Genomic DNA, 19,787 nt, shown 5'->3' on the forward strand with positions numbered 1-19,787 from the left:
CGGCTGCGGTGTACAGCATGTTCTTAACCTCCTGCCCTTCCTGGACAGGCCTGAGGTCTCCTGCTTGGGCAATCTCCCGTTTAATCTGTTCAAAAGATTGTTGTTGCTCAGGGCCCCATTCAAAATTGTTCTTCTCAAGGGTTATGTGGTAGAGAGGGCTCACAGTCAGGCTGTAGTTCGGGATGTGCATCCTCCAGAACCCCACAGAGCCCAGGAAAGACTGAGTCTCCTTTTTAGAGGTTGGTGGGGCCATGGCTGTTATCTTGTTTATCACCTCCATTGGGATGTGGTGACGCCCATCTTGCCACTTTTATTCCTAGGAACTGAATTTCCCTTGCGGGCCCCTTAACTTTCTTTTGCTTAATGGCAAAGCTGGCCTTCAGGAGGATTTCAATTATCTTTTTCCCTTTCTCAAAGACTTCCTCGGCTGTGTCCCCCCATACAATGATGTCATCAATGTACTGCAGGTGTTCTGGAGCCCCACCTTTCTCCAGTGCAGTGTGGACCAGTCCATGGCAAATGGTGGAGCTGTGGTTCCACCCCTGGGGCAATCGATTCCAGGTGTACTGGATGCCTCTCCAAGTGAACGCAAACTGTGGCCTGCACTCTGGTGCTATCGGAATGGAGAAGAACGCGTTAGCAATGTCAATCGTGGCATACCACTTGGCTGCCTTCGACTCCAGTTCATACTGGAGCTCGAGCATGTCCGGCACTGCAGCACTCATTGCTGGCGTAACTTCATTCAGGCCACGGTAGTCCACAGTTAGCCTGCGCTCGCCATTAGGCTTTCTCACTGGCCATATCGGGCTGTTGAAGGGTGAGTGAGTTTTGCTGATCACCTTCTGGCTTTCTAGTTGATGGATCAGCTGATGGATGGGGACCAGGGAATCTCGGTTGGTGCGGTACTGCCGCCGGTGCACCGTCCTGGGAGCAATCGGCACTCGCTGCTCCTCAACCTTAAGCCGCCCCACCACTGAGGGATCCTCTGAGAGGCCGGGTAAGGTGGACAACTGTTCAACCTCCTCCAGGGCAGCTACACCAAAAGCCCACCGGTACCCTTTTGGGTCTGTGAAGTACCCTCTCCTGAGATAGTCTATGCCCAGGATGCACGGGGCATCTGGGCCAGTCACAATGGGGTGCTTATGCCAGTCCTTCCCAGTCAGGCTCCCTTCAGCTTCCAGTAGGGTCAGCTGTTGGGATCCCCCTGTCACTCCGGAGATGCAGATGGATTCAACCCCACTGTACTCGATGGCATCAGGGTGCACTGTGCGCCAGTGTCCACCAAAGCCTGATATTCTTGTGGGTCTGATGTGCCAGGCCATCGGATCCACACTGTCCAGTAAATCCGATTCTCCCTTTCCTCCACCTGGCTGGAGGCAGGGCCCCTTTAATCCTGCTCATCATCACTCACTACTTGTAAGAATGATTCACTGGTCCCCTCAAGAGGGTCAGACATAACGTTGGGCATTCTGTTCTGTCTGGGGGATTTCTGACTGGACACTGGAGCTGCGCTTTTCTTGGAGGACTCCCCTTTCGTGATGGTCTTCCCTTTCAGCTGCTCTACACGTGCAGCTAGGGCAGCAGTGGGCTGTCCATCCCACCTCCTCATGTTTTCTCCATGGTCGTGGAGGAAAAACCACAGGGTGCCTCGTGGTGTGTGCCTTCTGCTGCATTTTTCTTGGGTGGGGAAATGTTTACTTCTAATGGCTGAGACATCAGCCCGTGCAGGTGGAATGTAGGACATGTCCTCTTCCATTTTCTGGACCCTCTGAGACAGTTCCTCCACAGCTGAGACCCAGGAATGTTGAGATGAAGGGAGATTTCCCTCCTATTGCCGGAGCTTGCCAACCACTCCATCCACTGTTAGAGTGTGTGTGTCTGTCCACCAGGACACTATTGCCAGTGCTTTCGAGTGTGCTTCTGGTGCACTCTTCAGGAACTTTCACCACATCAGGTGTGTGCAAGGGGCCTGATCTGGGTCCATGGGTGACTGCTCATCATTCAGATCACCATAGATAATATCAAATACAGCCAGTTCCCTGAGGTTCTGGATGCCTTTCTCCATGTTGGTCCATTTGTTTAGCTGACATAGGATATCATCCTTGTAGGGGTGCCTCTCCCTTACACTGAGCAGGAGTCGCTTCCAAAGGCTGAGGGTTTGAGTCTGTTTCCCTATTTCCCTATCAATGCCAGCCTCCTTGGCCAAAGATCCCAGCTGCTTGGCCTCTCTCCCCTCCATCTCAAAAGCACTGGCTCCAGTGTCCCAGCATCGGAGCAGCCAGGTGCAAATCTGCTCGCCTCCCAGGCGGCCGAAATCTCTCCGCATATCTCGCAGCTCAGTTGGGGATAGAGATCGGACGATCACCTCTGGCCCTTCCTCCTGTTCCTGTGCTGGGCCTGGCTCATCCTCATCCCTCACCTGGCGAGCTGACTTTCTGGTATATTTTGTTTTCTGTATTGGTGCAACTGATACCGGCACTGGCTGTCTCTCTGGCTCAGCTTCTGTGCTGGTGGAGGCGACTGATACTGACTGCCTGTCTCCCCAGCCCAGATGCTGTACCAGTAAGTTCACTCTCAGATCCTGCAGCCCTTTCTCCACCGTGAGGGCAGTGAGTGGTATTAAAAAGAACACGGTAGGCATGGTCAAGTCCCCAACACATTGCAGCGAGTTGTATCTCCTGGGTTTTGCCAGATTGGTAATTTTATCAGTTTAGTGCCAGTTTATCAGGGCTCTGAATTGGTTCAGGAGTGAAATTCCAAAGCATTGGAGGTGAGCACTGACCAGGCATTTGCCCGTATTTTCCCACACCCCTTGCCACTCACTATTATCTGACCTCGAGGCAGGTTTCCGGGCACTGCTATCGTTAGAGAAGTGCCGCATGGCCAAAACCGAAATCAGGCAGACACCCATAAAGCATTGTGCCACAATCACACTGGCCTGCAGGCTCCAGGGATAACTGAAACTCTCAAAACCCGAGAGGATCTCTTCCCCTGGCTCAGCCATAGAGGGGGTGAGACCCTTAACAAAAGCCCAGGCAGCAAACAGGCACCGGCCCGCCCCCCCCCCAGCGATACAAACACATTATAAGCAGTCAGGAGCCACTACAGCAAAAAGAGACCGTTTACACATTTCCCACTGACAACAAACATCAGCACTGGGATCATACACTGGATATAAGGAATAATCCAGGCCCACCACACAAGCAAGTGGGCCAGCATTGCAATCAAAACAAATGCAAACAGAAAAAATTGCACCCAACAGGTTGCTCCAACACACTCTGGTCAGGGTCTGTCCCTTTTTGAGCCTTATTTCAACCCTCTTGTGCCCCATGTTGGGCGTCAAAGAAGGCTGTGCTGGTTTAGACTCTGCTGGGACCGGAGACCACGTTGTCGTTGTCCCTCCCCCACCCTTAGACTGAGTAGGGCACAAGGCCCAGGGTTGAAATAAGGAGAAATTTAATACAACAGTGTAATAAATAATCTGAACAACAACAATAGCAGTAATAACAACAATAAACAGTAATATACAGAGAAATACCGCAGTGAACACAGCCAGCCAGAGTGTGTGCTTCCCGCAACCAAAGCCACAAAGGAAAGCTTCCCACGCTGTCGCATCGGACCTGACTTCAGCATGGTATGAATAACCTGGCTGGGGATTCCTTCCCCTTTCTCTGCTGGGGAAACTTAACCCTATCCTAGCTGAACCAGGAGAGGGAGATTGTTTGTTTCTTTAGATGTTGTTTCGGGTGTGGGTTTTTTTTTTTTTATTTGTCATGTTTTCTAGATAATACCTGGTGAAATAGCAAGAAAGAAGATTAGACTTGCTACTAATGTAAGGCAGATATAATGCAGCAAAGAAAATGTTTTGTTTCTCAAATGTGTAAGAGAAAAACAAAAAGAGATTCTTGTTGCTTTCTTGCCCTCTACAGGCTTGAAGCTAAATTTCATCTATGCTAAGTTGTAGATAAGCATTCCTGAACAGTTCTGTTAGAAAGGCTTTTGTCATATGTCACCTCAGGTTTTTTGAAAATAAACTGTTCAAGTAAGGGTGTTCTATGCACTGTCTTTCCTGCTTTGGTTTGTTTGTATTGTTTTAACTTATAATCTTGAGTATGAAGAATATTTTATGTTTCTTACCTGCTTTATAGGACTGGCTTCTTTTAAAATTATTGGCATGTTAGCTAACTGCAATGTGTACTAGTACAGAGTGGATAGGATCTTTTTTCTTCAAAGGAGCTCTGGGAAAATAGTGCATGTATTTGACTTAATGGTCTTTCAAATAGGCTAAACACTTAAAATATACAAGTGTTCTGTTTTAAAACTGAGCAATAACAGGAGGAAACTCATGGGGTTTTAATTAGCTTTTTTTCTGTTACGGTTTTCTTTCATTCACTGCTACGTTAGTTGACTGTTTTCTATTGTAAAGAAGCCCATTGTTACCTGAATCAGTGTAGTATTTGTCTTCCTGCACCTGGTTTTGCATGATTATAAAAACCTAAGTAAATCCTGTTACATTTCAGAGACACATAAACCCTTCACCTCTCTGTAAATGCTTCCTTAGGTACATATGTAGAGTGCTGTTATAGAAGGGCAAGCAAATCCTTTTCTTTTAAAGGATGGAGTAATCTGCATCTAAAATATGACAAGGACCATTAACTGTTATTCTCTCCAAATGTTGGAGCAGAATTCTCTAAAAATTATTGTAAAACTGATTATAGCAGTATGCACTTATCTTGGAAGACAAATCTTTTCATTCTCCCCATAGCTTATGGAGATGCATCTTACAAATAGTAGTTTTCATGCTAATTAAATTAAAGATGTTTATGAAAAAAGTTAAATTTGAATATTTGGAATTTCTTTGCAGGTCACTGATGAGCTGTTGGAAAAGATAGCATCAAGAAGCCAGAATATTACTGAAATCAATATTTCTGATTGTCGCAATGTATCTGATACAGGAGTATGCATATTAGCAATTAAATGTCCTGGACTCCTGAGATATACTGCCTACAGGTGTAAACAGCTTTCTGACACCTCTATTATTGCAGTTGCATCTCAGTGTCCTCTTCTCCAGAAAGTGCATGTGGGCAATCAAGACAAACTCACTGATGAAGGCCTAAAGCAGGTAACCATCCCTTGCACAAATTTCTTCTCTAACTTTAGTATCTTTCAACCTCTTATCAAGTTCAAAAAGGGACATGGAAGAAGGTACCCTCTTCTAGGATTTAATTAAAATCTCTTCCACTTTAAAATTGATTTATGGACATATTTTCTTCGTGCAGTAAATGTTCTCTAGAGATGTCACATACTTTTTTTTTTAAAAATCTCTATATATCCAGGGATTAAGTGATCCCTTTTATAATGAAAGCTCCAGTTTTCATCTCTGGCTCATTGAGTTTTCCTGAGCTTAGTTGCTATTTGGAACCAGTGTTTAAATAACACTTTTTGCATCATGAAAGCCAAAGGTGACTGAGACCTTTATTTGTTAGGTATACAGGAAGGTTTCATCAACTCTCTGCCATGTTAAAGGAGCATTTAGGGTGAGCTGTGAAGTAGTTATGTTAAAGCAAATATAGTGTCAGTGATTTAGCATACAGGCATTGTTAGCTACTTACTTACATGCCTAATAAATAACTGAGTTCTTATGGGCTCCTCTTAGCTTTGTTTTGTTGATTGCAGTTAGAAACTTCATTTTGTCATGTATTTAATTATAATTTTTCTTGTTGGTGTATAATACAAAACCTGTAAAGGAAATGTAATTTTTAAGGGGGGGGCAGAGAAGCAGAAAGAAATCTTAACTCCTAAATCTCCAGTTCAGTCAAATCTTGTTGTTTTTTTTCCTTTATTCTTAAATACTTGCTTTGATTTCATTAATTGCAGCTGGGTTCAAAATGCAGAGAATTGAAAGACATTCATTTTGGGCAATGTTACAAGATCTCAGATGAAGGAATGATCATTATAGCTAAAGGCTGTCTGAAGTTGCAAAGAATATACATGCAAGAAAACAAATTAGTAAGTACACATCATGATGTTTTTTTTCTTCCACAGTGTTTTCATTGCCAAAGCTTTCTCTTGCTTGTTATGTTTAAAACTTCGTCTGAATAGCTGCTTTTTTGGCAGTGAATTGCTTAAAAATGTTCTCTAGCTGTGCAAATTTGGGTTCTACATAGCTAGTTCAGAAGAAGACTTGAAGTACAAGTTAAGCTAATGCTCTTCCAGGTACATACTAACTTTTGGTTTGGACATAACATTCCATGAGTAATTGTTTAGAAGATTCCTGCTTTGTGTAGGAAGATGCTTAGTCTGTATGGAATGTTTCTTTTGTTTATACCAGTACATTTTTTTTACAGTAAAAAGTGCAAACTTATCAAAACTAAAAGATTTTTGGAGGTTGGGTTGATTACAAATAATACACTCCGATAATCTTCACTTAAAATATGTTACTTTTTCATCAGACTGCAGTAGAGTACTGTGCCTGTGCTAGTAGAAGGAAGTTGTTGAGGAGTAATAAAACTGTGTCCTGATTATAAGCAGTCTCTGAAATGGTGGTTTCTAATGTTGAAGGATGTTCCCTACTAAATGGTATAGTAGACCACCGTCTTTAAATTATTTTTTTTTTCTTGCAAGTATTTAGAAAAATCTTTGGAAGGTGAGAAATAGGAGATAATGACCAAAACAGAGATCTCAAAACAGTTCAAATGCAGCAAAAAGGGTTGTCCCCTCCTTCTGTATCAAAACAAAATCTTGTGTACTGTCAAAATTAGTCCTTGTAGTATTTATTTTAATACATGAAAGTCCTTTAATTAAAAAAAAAAAAAGGAATGGAAGTTCTGTGAGGCCTGGATGGAAAGCATACTCCTGCAAAAAATAACTGGAGAAAGTTAGGGAAATTCAAAGTATTATTTATCTTTCAATGAAAGACAAAATACTTGTGCATATTCAAGGTTTGAGTATTTGTACATGAAAGATTACTTAATTGTACATAAAGATTATTGTATGTATAAATACCTACATAAGTCATTGGAAAATATGTGGGTAAGGTGTTAATGTGGCCTTCCTTATAGATAAAGTCTTACACTCCTTGGCATTCAAGTTTTCACTTTGTAGTCTGAAATGTAACCTGTGAAGTTGAAATTACAATTGTTACCACTTAAAAGTTCTGTGCTTTTATTATCTCAAATGTCCTCCATGTTCTCACCTGAAATAAGACATAAGAAGTATCTTCTTGCTTTTACGGCAATCAAGAAAGATGTTCTTGCGCTTTATTTGGTTGCCTTTGTTACTGGAAATGTAACATTATTTTTTCATTGGAAATGAGACAAAAAATATGTATTTGCTAGTGAATAGGTAACTTCTTTTAATTATTTAATCACTTCTGAAAATTTCTCAAGTGGCTTATCAAAACTAACCCTTTGCACAATTTTTGATCAATGTAGGATTTTTTAATGCTTAATTTTATTTAGAATTACTGCCTAATCTTAATTTTTCAGGAAAAAATAAACTTGCAGCAAACTTGATTTAGCTTTGTAAGTCCAAATTCAGCTCCTTAAATCTTGGTCTAGAAATGTAAGCATGAAGTAAGTTATAAAGCTGTTATGAACTCCGGGGTGTTGAATCTTTAGAATAAAATAAAATTTGAATGATTCCGCTCGATGACAAAGCAACAGCTTTCCCCTTGCTAAGGGCAAGAGACTTTCAAATCTTGCTGGAAGTGTAATTTTGTGTGATGAATCAAGACAGCCTGTAAAAAGTTCTCATGCAGTTATAAAATAAAAATTTTCACAAAAAAAAAAAAAAAAAAAAAAAAAAAAGGAATTGAAAGGAATTGTTTAATACCACAGAGTTAGCTTAAAAGGGAGTAATGGTTGGTGGTAAATGATTATCCACTGTTTGATTTGTGAAATTTTGTGTGCTACTTCTTTGGTTTTAAAACTGCCTTTTAAAATAAAACCACTGTTAGTATTTGCTGTGGTACATCTTCCTACTCTTCTGGTGAAGGTGGTTTGGGGAAATATGTGTGTGTGTTTTTAAAATAAGTAAGTATTCATTCCCTGAAGTCAAAATATTCTGTGGCAAGAAAAGTGTTCTTGACACACAAGGTCTTGGTTCTGTATTTGTAGTTCATAGATTGCCAGTCTGCTATAGGAAGAAGATCCCTTTCCCCCTCTGCCCCATCTTTTTAAACAGCTTCTGTAGCTTCTGTGTAAATACTGTAAATCAGGTCTGTTTGTTTTGTATTTTCTTGTTTCATTTTTTTTCAGAGTTACTCAAAATCATGTGACTATTACAGGCAATTTCTATTAATTTCAAAATGTGTAGTCCGTTACAGGTGGTGCATGATCACTGGGTTTTCCTGTACACTTGTCTCAGACTAATGTATCTTATACTTCAAAAATACATTTGTAAAGAGGCAACCAGTAGCTAAATAATGCCTTTGTGAGTGTTACTGTACAGTGAAATGTGGATCAGGCAATGCAGTTCAGTTTCTTCATCTGTTGCTAAGTAACTCCATTATCAGACTGCTGAGCAGAAACAGAGGAAGACGAATTTATGTTCTGATTGTTTAATACACTAGGCATTTCACAGAAAAACAGATCCCTTCCTTTCTTTGAAATGCTGATTATGTCATGGTAATAAGTAAAAACTGCAAATGAGAATGAGTACAAAGGAAGGAAACAGGAGGAAAAAGTTAATGTCACAGGGCTAACTTAACAACACAAGGTTGTTGCTTGCATAACTGTTTATGATTTATGTCTCCTCTGTTCTTTGAATGGAAGAGTAATTTTATGCAGATACTCTTTTCTGAAGCATACTGGCCAAACTGGGAACCTAGTGAAAGAAAAAAAATAAAATTGCAGGAGTTATGAAATGTGCCAGTATGTTGAGTTGTTTTTCCTTATCTGTCCCCAAGCAGTCTGATACAATCAGTCTCACAGAAATTCAGTGTAAATGGAGGAAGAGATTTTAGCTCTGTCTAGACAAAACTAGGAAATTTCCTACCTTTTTTGGTTAAGTTTAGTTGGACTTCTTATTTTATGGTCATAGCTAGAATTCAGTGCTATAACTTTCATGTTTGCCTCATATGAATGATTAATGTGAATGAAGCAGGTGGAAAATGAATTGGTTAATTTCACTGTTAACTTTCTGCCAACCCCTTTTTTGTCCTTCTACCCCAGATAGACAGTACATAGCTTCAGCTGCAAAATCAGAGAACTTCTCCATGCTAACTCACTGAGTCATGGAGTGGGGCTGTACTTAACCAGAATTGTCAAGGAAAATTAATACTTCGCATTGCAGCCTTCCCTAGAAGAATAGAGACTTAAGAGATTTGAAAGGGTTTGCAATTTGTTTGTAGAGAAATGCAGAACAGGTTTGTGACTACAGTGTACTCAAAGGGAAGGATTGCCCCCAGAAGCAATTCTGTACGAGCAGTGCATAAAGTCTCCATTTTCTCGTGATGAATAGACTTGATCTAGATTTGGGAGCTCATTTTAGAGCTGGGAAAAACCTTCTCCACTTAACTATGTTGATTTTACACACTAATTGATATTTTTACTGCCTTTTCTTAACTGAGTGACTTAATAGCTAATAATACAATGGTTGCTGAAACTTAGGAAGTGGGAGTTACAGATTTGTATCTCCTTGTTCCACAAAGTGTCTGTGTTTTTTTATGGTATTATGTGTGGATGGGGAGAAGGAGCTTCTGAAGATGAAGAGAGAGGGAGTTAGATACCATAAACAGTATGACAGCAGTCCTACCTCTAAACTTTCTTCCCTTCTCTTTTCTCTTTTTCAAGCTTGTTTAGGGGTGCATAGGAGGTGATACTGCAGCTAAACTGCTACAGTTGGAATGATGGCAGCATTCCTCCCTTTCCCATAAAATGATCTGGTAAAATAGGTAACTTAAAGGCAAATAATTTGTCTGATGTTCCCACATACGTTCATTAAGATGGTTATGGTCTAACTTGGCCACGTTACTAGTTCCTTGTTTGTCTTTTGACCCTGTCCAGGGACAGAATCTACCGGTAGTGGAAGACATTTCAAGGTAACCAAATTTTGGTCCAACTACTGATGTGTTTGCTAATGTTTTTTTTCATGCTTGATATGTGAGAACACTTTCACTGTAAATATTTTACAGATTATTATTTAATAGTGTTTTTAAAGATGAGTATTCTGTTACTGTTCTGCCCATCTTTGCAGTTTGTAGCAGGTAATAGAAATTTGTAACTGTGACACTACATTTGATAGAAACTGTAATGCTTAAGATATGTGAATAATATACTTTTTTTGGTATCTAGTAGAGAATTAAGATATGTGAATAATATACTTTTTTGATTTTTGTATATAGTAGAGAATTAAGATAGACTAAAACAAACACTTCAGTTTTATGTCACAGTTAAATACTTAACATACCCTTTGAAAAGACTGGAATCAACCTAGTATAAAAATCTGTAGGACAAAATAAACTTAATTTTCTTGTTTCCTGAATAATCACATATAGTGTAATCTGATTTATTTATCCTTATGTGTTTTACTGAGATTCCCCACCCTCTGCTCCTGTTTTTGACTTTGGGAAGCAGTTCTCTTTCTTCTTTGTACATGTCAGCTACAAAATACTTACTTCAGCAGTGTGCCCTGTACAAGACACAGGGCAAGTGTGGAGAGCAGAAAGTGCTTTGTTTTGAGTTTAGTTCAGGCAAATTGTTTGAGGAGAGAAGTCAGTATTATGAGGCATGTAAACTGCACATCATTTGATGATGTGAACTACTTAAGTTTATATAGAAATACTTATTTTTTCACTGGTAACAAGTAAATGAAAGAGACTTTTTGGGAAAAATATGACTTAAGAGTGTGATTTCCTTGCCCTTCCCGCCCTCCCCTCAACATATTATATATGTGTTCTGCTGATTAAGGATACCAATTAAACTCAGACACCAGAGTGAAAAGAGCAGGCATATTTTACTAGTGATAACAGGGTAATACAGCAAACATGCAGTAAGAAAAAGCAGAATAGTGCACTTAAAGCAGCAAACAGCAAAAACCCAGAGTAATGCATTAAATCATTACTACACGAGAGAGAGAATGGAGATTAAGAAAAATACATCACCACTTGCATATATTATCATCATCCAGATCCGCAGTTGCTGGGCAGCCCCGGTCACAGCGAGGTTTTGGAGAGCCTGTTCCGGCAAGTGGGAAATCCTACGCGGTGCGTCCACCCATAGGTGAGGCTTCCAAAGTCGCTGCAAACGGGCCCAGCCTTATATACCAGAGATCAACAAGCCAGAATAGCTGGCACCTTTGTTTTAAGCGGAATATGTCTGGTTTCATTCTCCTGTTGGATTCCACCCAAAGCCTGGCCAGGGCTTAGGGTGGAAACCAAGGGAGTTTCTAACAAGGCCAGGTACTTGGGTTCTCAGCCTTGAACAAGGTTAAACAAGGGAAGTTGGATACATTCTCTCCTCACTCCTGATTATATTTTGTCTGAGCTGCATCTTTCACTAGTGAGTTTACATACTTGGTTAATGATTACACACTAAACAGCTTCATCTCCGGGCCTGTTGTTCAGGCTTCAGTACTTCAATGCTTTAGCACTTTTTACATTAGCATAAGTGCATTGTTATAACTTAGTACAATACCTGCTAGCACAATGGTTTCAGTTATAAAATATACAGGATTCATCTATAGGTCAACTCTGGCTTGGGCCAATTGTCCAAGCCTTAGCACTTCAATATGCTATTTCAATTTTTATGTATAGTTACTTAAAACTGTTCTACTTGGAGAAATTTCAGAAAAAGGAACCTTTTCCTGTGCTGCTTTGTGAATAGTTTCCCAAAATACTAACTACCTTACTTCATTGTTTTGGAGTTTTGGAAAGAATTATAGTTGTTCCAGACTTTTCCCCTTGAATTATTTTATTTTTTTATTAAAAATTAATGTTCTCCAGGAGAGTGTTGCTGGTTTTCTTTGTAGACACCGAGCTCACGTATAGGACTAGTTACTTGCTAAACGTATGCATATGTATTAAGTATGATACCAATACTGAGATAGATTTCTCTACTGTATATCATAGCTGTGGACAGTGATGCTTCATCTTTTGCCATGAGTTAAATTAGAGCTTTCTAAAGCAAAATCTTCTTACAGATGACATTGTTGATAGTGTTCAGTAGTAATGATAAGGCCCCTCTTGTATTTTAGTTTGTCAGACACGTTACATATGCACCAAGACCTACTAATGTGCCACAAAAATAATGTTCACTGCTGTAAAAATGCATTGAATAACTGTATTGAAACTAAACTGAGATATGGGAAGACATGCTTTCATCAGGACTGCTTGAGACATCTGTTCAATATTAAAAGTTGTATCAGAAAGTTAAGTCTTTCAGTTGCCGTTCTGAAACATTCACTTTGTTTGGTTTTACAACAAAATAAAATGGTTCTATCATTTTTTTAGAAATAAAACTGATACAACCTTATTTCTCAGAGTTTTATAATCTTTTTGCTTTTTTTGTTTAGAACTGTTATGGTTTGACTTAGGCAGTTTCTTTAATACTGTTCATAAGGTAAAACATTCATGCCGAGTTTTATGTTAATAGAAAAAAAAAAAAGTCAAGCTTTTGTGCTAGTGCACATGTATGTATTTGCTGTAAAGGCATCTGAGCAAGTATGCAGGTGTCAGGCTTTTATTTTCTATATAAATGTTTCTGTAGTCTGGCAGTAAATACAATACTTCGTCGTCACCCGTAGGTGGCAGTATTGACTTTGCAGTAGTAACAGGTTTGAGTCCTTGCTATAGTCATTTAACTATATACAGCAGATAGCTTCTGAGTGTTGTGCTGATTCCACAGATCCTGTTTTCGGTTCAACTGCCAGGATTGCTGTCTAAGTAGTTCTTAAATGTCTCAGACTGTTAGTATAACAAAGCCTACTCAACTAAATAGTGTTTGACTTTTGCAGTGTAGTTATGTGTATTCTTACTGAAGCATTTGAAGATATTTGGTTTGTGTAGTTCATTAATTAGTTAGCAAAGAGGAAGGCGAAAACTGATAGAATTTTGCAACATTGTGGAATATTTTATGTTCTTTTAAAATAGAATGAGTTCGAAGAACATACACTGGAAATGTGTGTATCTTGGAACAAGTTGCCAAGAGAGGTGGTAGATGCCCCGTCCCTGGAAACATTCAAGGGCAGGCAGGATGGAGCTCTGAGCAACATGATCTAGTGGAATCTGTCCCTACTCATCGAAGAGGGGCTGGACCAGATGACTTTTAAAGGTCCCTTCAAACCCAAACTATTCTATGATTCTATGATCTATACTAGATATACTGAGTATAAAGTGAATGAGTTGAAACTAACTGCTACTGGAGATCCTAAGTGAAACCTTGGAGAAAACCAACTATTGTTCCTTGATTTGCTTTTTACCCATTCCTAAATAAGAACACCTTCTGCAGTGATAATGCAGTTTTGAACTTGTGGCTTCTTAAATGCCAAAGATTTGTCTCCTGAGCATGCATATTTAGGAATACAACATAGGGAACTTTGCAAATTATTTTGTGTGTACCCTTGTTTAATAGTGTGGGTTTCTTACTTCCTACATTCATTTTATTTCTTAAGAGTGTAAAACAGAAGTACTTGAAGTGTCTCACTCTTCAATTATATTTCAAAGGTACGTGTCAGAGGGGCAAACGAATTCTGGTTGAGCCCATGATGCCAGATTCGTTAGGAGCTCCTTAAAGTAATAGTTTTCAGCTTAATACTTAACGTTTTGGGTTTTAAATGCAATACCTTAAGTTGTACTGAACATATTTTTCTATGTTGCATTTTTAAAAAGACATCTCTGCAGGGCATTTTACTCACAAGTTGCAGGGTGTTAGTTTTTGGAGGTTTTTTTATTGTTTGTTTTTCATCTTTTTATATGATTTCTGTCCTCCATCTTCCCCCTCCAAATATTTGTCTTCAGTGGGGAAACCTTATATTTGAACAGGTGAAAGAAAATTTCTTTTTAACATAAATTCAGTGTTTGTGAAACTCTTTAGACTGGCAGCATTGGAAACTGAAGTCCTCTTTTTGTCCACTGAGCAGGTACAACATGAGCAGGAGCAGCCTCATGGAAGTGCTGTAAACCCTGATCTAAAGGCAGACCTCTAGCAAGGGTTAAGAGGCTTGTTCAGTCTCCATGCTCACTCAGTCATTACTGGAGTACCCATTTGTGATAGTGGATAGATATTGACATCACAAAAGCACGAGGAACTGGACTGAAAGCACAGTCGTAAAAACTACTGACTGTCTGTCAAATGATTTAACTTCGCAGACCTGGGCCACTGGTAGAAGTGAATGGCTCCATGTCCCATTACCAGTTCCTTGAGTTCAGTCTCTTTATAAGTACTCGTGCAGCTGCTTTATACCATGCAGAAACAAAATATGAGTATAGACGCTAATTTTCTAGTAAAGCGAGTTGTATACCCCTTTTAAATGCCTGACTGTACATGTAAATACTCAGGCATAATAATAGGGACAGCTATGTGGTTTCACAATGCAGTGCTCTTTTTCTCTTTTATTTTTTAAACAAGTACAGCATTTACTGAGCTTTTTAATCAACTATTTGATGTTATGAGTTGACTTGTCATGTACAGTGTGTGTTTGTGTATACATACATTTTAAAAGCAATTAAGAACTGGAGTTGTAATCTGTATTGTTGGATTTCTTAGATTTTTTGACTCTTGTTGACTTTACCTACTCTCCAGTTTAAAGAACTTACAATTTTTATATTGATGTGAAATTAGGTATTACACCACTTAAAATAATTCTTCAAGATGTAATTTGTTATCACTTTTTATGAATATGTTATGTATAAAAATGCATACTACATACATGAACATAATACCAAAGTACTGAGGGATTGAATAAAATAGTGGAAAAGTGGCTGTTGCAGAACTTTTTTCTAGTTTTTGGTCAAAATTGTAAAATTATTATTACTTTGGTATTGCAGATGATACATTTTGCATACAATTTTAGAAGATGTTAAATACATTTATCGATACATTCAAGGGATGTCTGCTAATGCCTGTGCATTAATGACTGGCATGTTAGTGAACTTGTACATCGAACTTACAAAGTACTGTAATGAATAATATTCTCAGTATTGAGGATCTTATACTAAAAATCCAGATGGATGGAAGTAATGTGAAAAACCTAAAAGCAACCTTCAAGCAAATTGCAGCAAGGTAGGGGTTTTAAATATGTCAGGTTTCTGCTTTCTGTATAGTTATTGAAAAAACCATTGTATATTGTAATTGAAATACATACCAAGGGCAACAGCAGTACAGAAATCAGTAGTATTTATAGGTATTTCTGTATTTCTAGAGCATGCAATGTTTTGTTTTTATTAAGTGCTCAATCAGACTGCAAATAGAAAGTTCAAATGTAATTAATAGTCAGCTCAGAAGATGACTCTACAGTTTCTTTACTGTTGTAGTATTATGTCTAATTTGACCTATTAGTAAGTAAAAGCAAATTAATAAAGTTTGCAATAGCACACTGCCTTCCAAAGAGTCTTTTACTGAAGCTATAAAACCTCTGTAATAATATGTAAATGCTACATTGAAAAAGATGTATGCAGTGAAATTATTTTTTTTTCCTCTGAATTACAGTAATTACTAAATCTTACAAGAAAATTTATGCTTCGATCTGATTAGTGGAATGATGAATTGATACTGAACTAAGCACATGTTTAAGTTTGATTATGTTGGGTAGATTTATATAAGTTTTAATGGACTTAATATATCTTGAATTAAACTAGAGTTTATGCACTTGTTTGGAGATAGTTTTTGATTTTTTTTGGTGATTTTTGGCTTTTGTTGTTGAATAAGTTAGTTGAGCTTTTAATCTAATTTTAAAACTTGGTGATCAGAGATTTGTAGCTGGTTATGGAACCTTTTTAATTATTTGAAATACTCATATATAATTACCATTTAGGTCAATGGTCCAAGTATTATTGTACTACTTTAGACATGAACAGGATTCCATTCTGTTCATGTGAAAAATCTTTTCACTAGAGTTTGTGTTGTAATAGAATGTGTGCTGCTAGATAGTAAAATTGCCTAAATTGCATTGTAACAAAAATCTTCAATTTCTGTAGGGTTTTTTGGGGGGGATGGGATGGGTTGGTTTTGTTTTTTTTTAATCTAGTGATATCTTGTGGTAAAGAGACCACTGGCTGTTGTGGTTTGAACTCGGCCGGTAGCCAATCACCATGTGGCCAGTCATTTACTTCCCCCCTCCCCGCCAGTGAAATAAGGGAGGGACCAAAAAAAGAAATTCCTAGATTGAGTAAAAGAGTTTACTAATAGTAACAAAACAACAGTAACAATAGTAAGGCCAAATGGGTGATATATAATACAGTTACTCACGGACCAATATGCAGCCCACCCCAGCAGCAATCCCAGCTGCATCAGAAATCCCCCCACACCGACCAGCAAATGGAAGTGAGAGAGCATGTGTCTCCTTATATACTGAGCATGATGTCACATGATAGGGGATATGCCAATGACCGATCTGGACCCAGCCCTCTAGCTGTGCTCCCTCTCAGCCCAAGGAAAGTTAACTATCCTGGCAGAAAGCAGGATGCTGGCAAACTCCAGATGAGTCACTTGTAGTTCTTCATTTAAGTCTGTATCTTGACCCATGTTGTACTTCATAAAAATCTTCAGCCATTCACATAAAGATAGCAGTAAATCAAAACTGATAATATTGCTCCCAGTAAGCTGTGATGCTTCTTACTGAAAGAGGTCACAAGTATGATGCTGTAAAGCAAATCCTTAAAACTGTCAGTATCATTATTTAAAAATAGTAGTAATTTGCATCCATTAAAGATAATAGAAATAAATTTTTATTTGTATAAGACAGAGAAGATTAAGTAAAAATAATGAATGACAACAGACATCTTTGTTTATATCATCTGTTCCAGCAAATTCCAGTTGAACTTTTTATGAAGCTAGAAAAATGAACTTTCAAATTTCTGAAGCTGGATGAAAACACTTTGTTTGACAAAGTACTTGACTGTAACTTTACATAGCTTGAAGTTTCAGGTTTGAGAGATCAAATGTTGTATGCAGTTTGGTTTAATTCAAGTAAATTCTACAGACTACAAATGTCTACATTTTTTCTCCTCATGCTGCTATAGTGACCAATCTCTGGAAACAAGTATTTTCATGGATACCTTGAGGTCGTCTTTCAGGTAGTTGTGTTCACCAGAATATTACATTGTTGGCACACGTTACGGAGTAAAGTGAGTGGGCATGGAGAATGAACTGCTTAAACTATTTTAAATATTGCCTTTTTTGTGTCAAGGTTAAATTGTTGTGACTTTCGAAGTGCAACATCAGTGCCCCAGATGCATCAGTTTTTAGACTTACACATAGCTGAAGGCTTTTTCATGATATGAAATTTATCATCTATAACTAAACCTGGTTTTGATGTTCCATGTTTTATGCACTTCCATCATCCTAGAAATTCCAGCCTTATTTACTCTAGAATTCACTGTGGTCTTTCAGCTGTCTATTCTTTTTATCCAGAATGCTGATGCTTAAGAAACTGTTTTTCTGGGCTTTAGACGTAATAAGACATAGGAAATTGTACTTACTGTAGCTTGTCTTGGAACATCCAGTTCAACCTTTCAGAGCTATGTGCAGCTTTGCCCCAGTATTCTTAAGTCCTTAAGAGTCCTTAGCTTAGTGGTCCTTCTTTCTTCTGTTTAGTATTTTAATTTTTTCCCCCCTTAACTGCATATTAGCTATTTGAAACTTCAGTTGTGTTTGAGGCTTTCCTAAAGGTTGTCTTGCTGGTGTGGTCTTCAGACACCAATTTGTGACTGTCTTCTACTTGCTCCATTACATCCAAAGGTTTTGTTTGTCTGTGTGGGGTTTGTACCTTCCTCTGACATTGTACAGAAATTACTGTTTTCTAAAAATACATAATTATTTCTAAACCTTTTAAGTTTTTCGATGGTTGAATGTCATAGATATCTGTCGTTCTGGGACATGAATGCATGAATGTAACTAAACTGACCATAGGAATGATTTTGTGAGTATACTGATATTTGGCCAGGATAGAATTAAATTTCATCATAGTAGCTCATATGGTGCTAGGTTTTGGATTTGTGACCAAAAGAGTGTTGATAACTGAGCACTGCTTACACAGTTTAAAGCCCTTTTCTGCTTCTCACACAGCCCCACCAGTGAGTAGGCTGGGGGTGCACAAGAATTTTATGGTGGCATAGCTGGGACAGCTGACACCAACAGACCAGAGGGACTTGCCATACCATAAGGTGTCATGCTCTGCATTAAAACTGGGAAAAGGAGGAAGGGGGGATGTCCAGAGTTAGAAAGTTTGTCTTCCCAAGTAATTGTGTGATGGAGCCCAGCTTTCCTGGAGATATCTGAACACCTGCCTGCTGATCAGAGTGAATGAATTAATTATTTTGCTTTGCTTACATGTTCAGCTTTTGCTTTACTCATTAAACTGTCTTTATCACAATTCTTGAGTTTTCTTACTGTTACCCTTCGGATTCTCTTCCTCCATCCCACTGGTGGATGTGTCAGGCTGAGCCTTCTCTCTGAGGTTAAACCACAAGAGTGGAAAAGATTGTGCTGGTGTTCTGTTTCTTACCAGTTTGGTAAATTTATAAGAATGGTTTAAGAATATTTTCTGTCTCAACTATGAAAATGCAAATTAGAAAAGAATCTGAGTTACAAAATTATGGTGAAAAAGTTCAAATGTGAGTGGGAAGTATTTATTTTTTAAGGCTTTTCTGCTTAAACATAGAGAAAACATATAAGTTGTGTATAAACTAAAATGGAAAACATTTTGAAGGATGAATATGGCCTGTACTTTTAGTATTATCTAACTAGTACTTAAATGTTGTAGGACACTGTGAGTATTTGGAGAGCTAATCTATATGATAAATACTGGTTTTGTTAAATGTAAGCCAGTGGGCCTGCTTTGATGTGAGTGTGCAGTGGCAACTGCAGTTTTCCAGGTTACTTCCTCAGACTATTCCAAAGGATAACATTTTTAGAGTGATGATGACACAATGAGACAGTACTGCTGCTTAAAGGCGTAGCTGTGCCTCTGATGTTGTCTCCTTTATTAACACAAATGTCACGTGCCCAGGGGATTTGTTTCTAGACCTGTTGTGTTTGGAGATGTTACACTTCTGTTGCTCTGTGATTTTTGCACCAGAGGTAGTAGTGTTAGCTAGTTTACTGCGGTAGGGCTTTGCAGCAAGAATGTAGTTGTTACAGAGGAGGTGTTTACTTTGTACAGAATGTCAAATTTGCACCTCTTCGCATCTATGTTCTCTTTTATTGTATTTCTAAATCTGTTCATGTTTGGAGACATTTTATAGTTTTGAAAATACATTATTGTAAAAGCAGTTTTATTTTGTTTAAAATAATCTTAATACTTTTTAATACTTTGATTTACTCTTTGAAAGTTAAAGTTTTCTGTTGCACTGAAGCTGTCTCATTTTTTTGTGGCGGATTAATACCTGTTAAACTTGTGCAGCCTCTTGAAAAGTAGTAAGGACTTCTTAAATATATAGAGAATACCTGTACTGTATAACACGAGTAAGAGATTTTTGACTGTATTCTTGAAATTGGATGATTTCAATAATTAGTAAATAAATCTGTTTAAATGTAGTTGTTATTTCATGAAAATGTGAGTTTCTTGAATGAAATAGTGGTTGAGAATTTCAGTGGGTTTAGCTATTTCTGAAAATGCATAATGGTGGA

The 19,787-nt window shown here is 38.4% G+C and overlaps 1 protein-coding gene across 1 annotated transcript in view; it reads left to right on the plus strand.

Moving 5' to 3' along the window:
- Positions 1 to 19,787, plus strand: part of FBXL17 (F-box and leucine rich repeat protein 17) — a 318,512-nt gene that overhangs the window by 19,257 nt on the left and 279,468 nt on the right. Inside the window, exons 3-4 of the mRNA XM_074932732.1 lie at positions 4,865 to 5,122; positions 5,878 to 6,009. Coding sequence (XP_074788833.1) covers positions 4,865 to 5,122; positions 5,878 to 6,009 — 390 coding nt within the window. The remainder of the gene's footprint in view (positions 1 to 4,864; positions 5,123 to 5,877; positions 6,010 to 19,787) is intronic.

The sequence above is a fragment of the Athene noctua genome, chromosome Z (assembly GCF_965140245.1).
Source record: "Athene noctua chromosome Z, bAthNoc1.hap1.1, whole genome shotgun sequence".
Taxonomy (NCBI): Eukaryota; Metazoa; Chordata; class Aves; order Strigiformes; family Strigidae; genus Athene; species Athene noctua.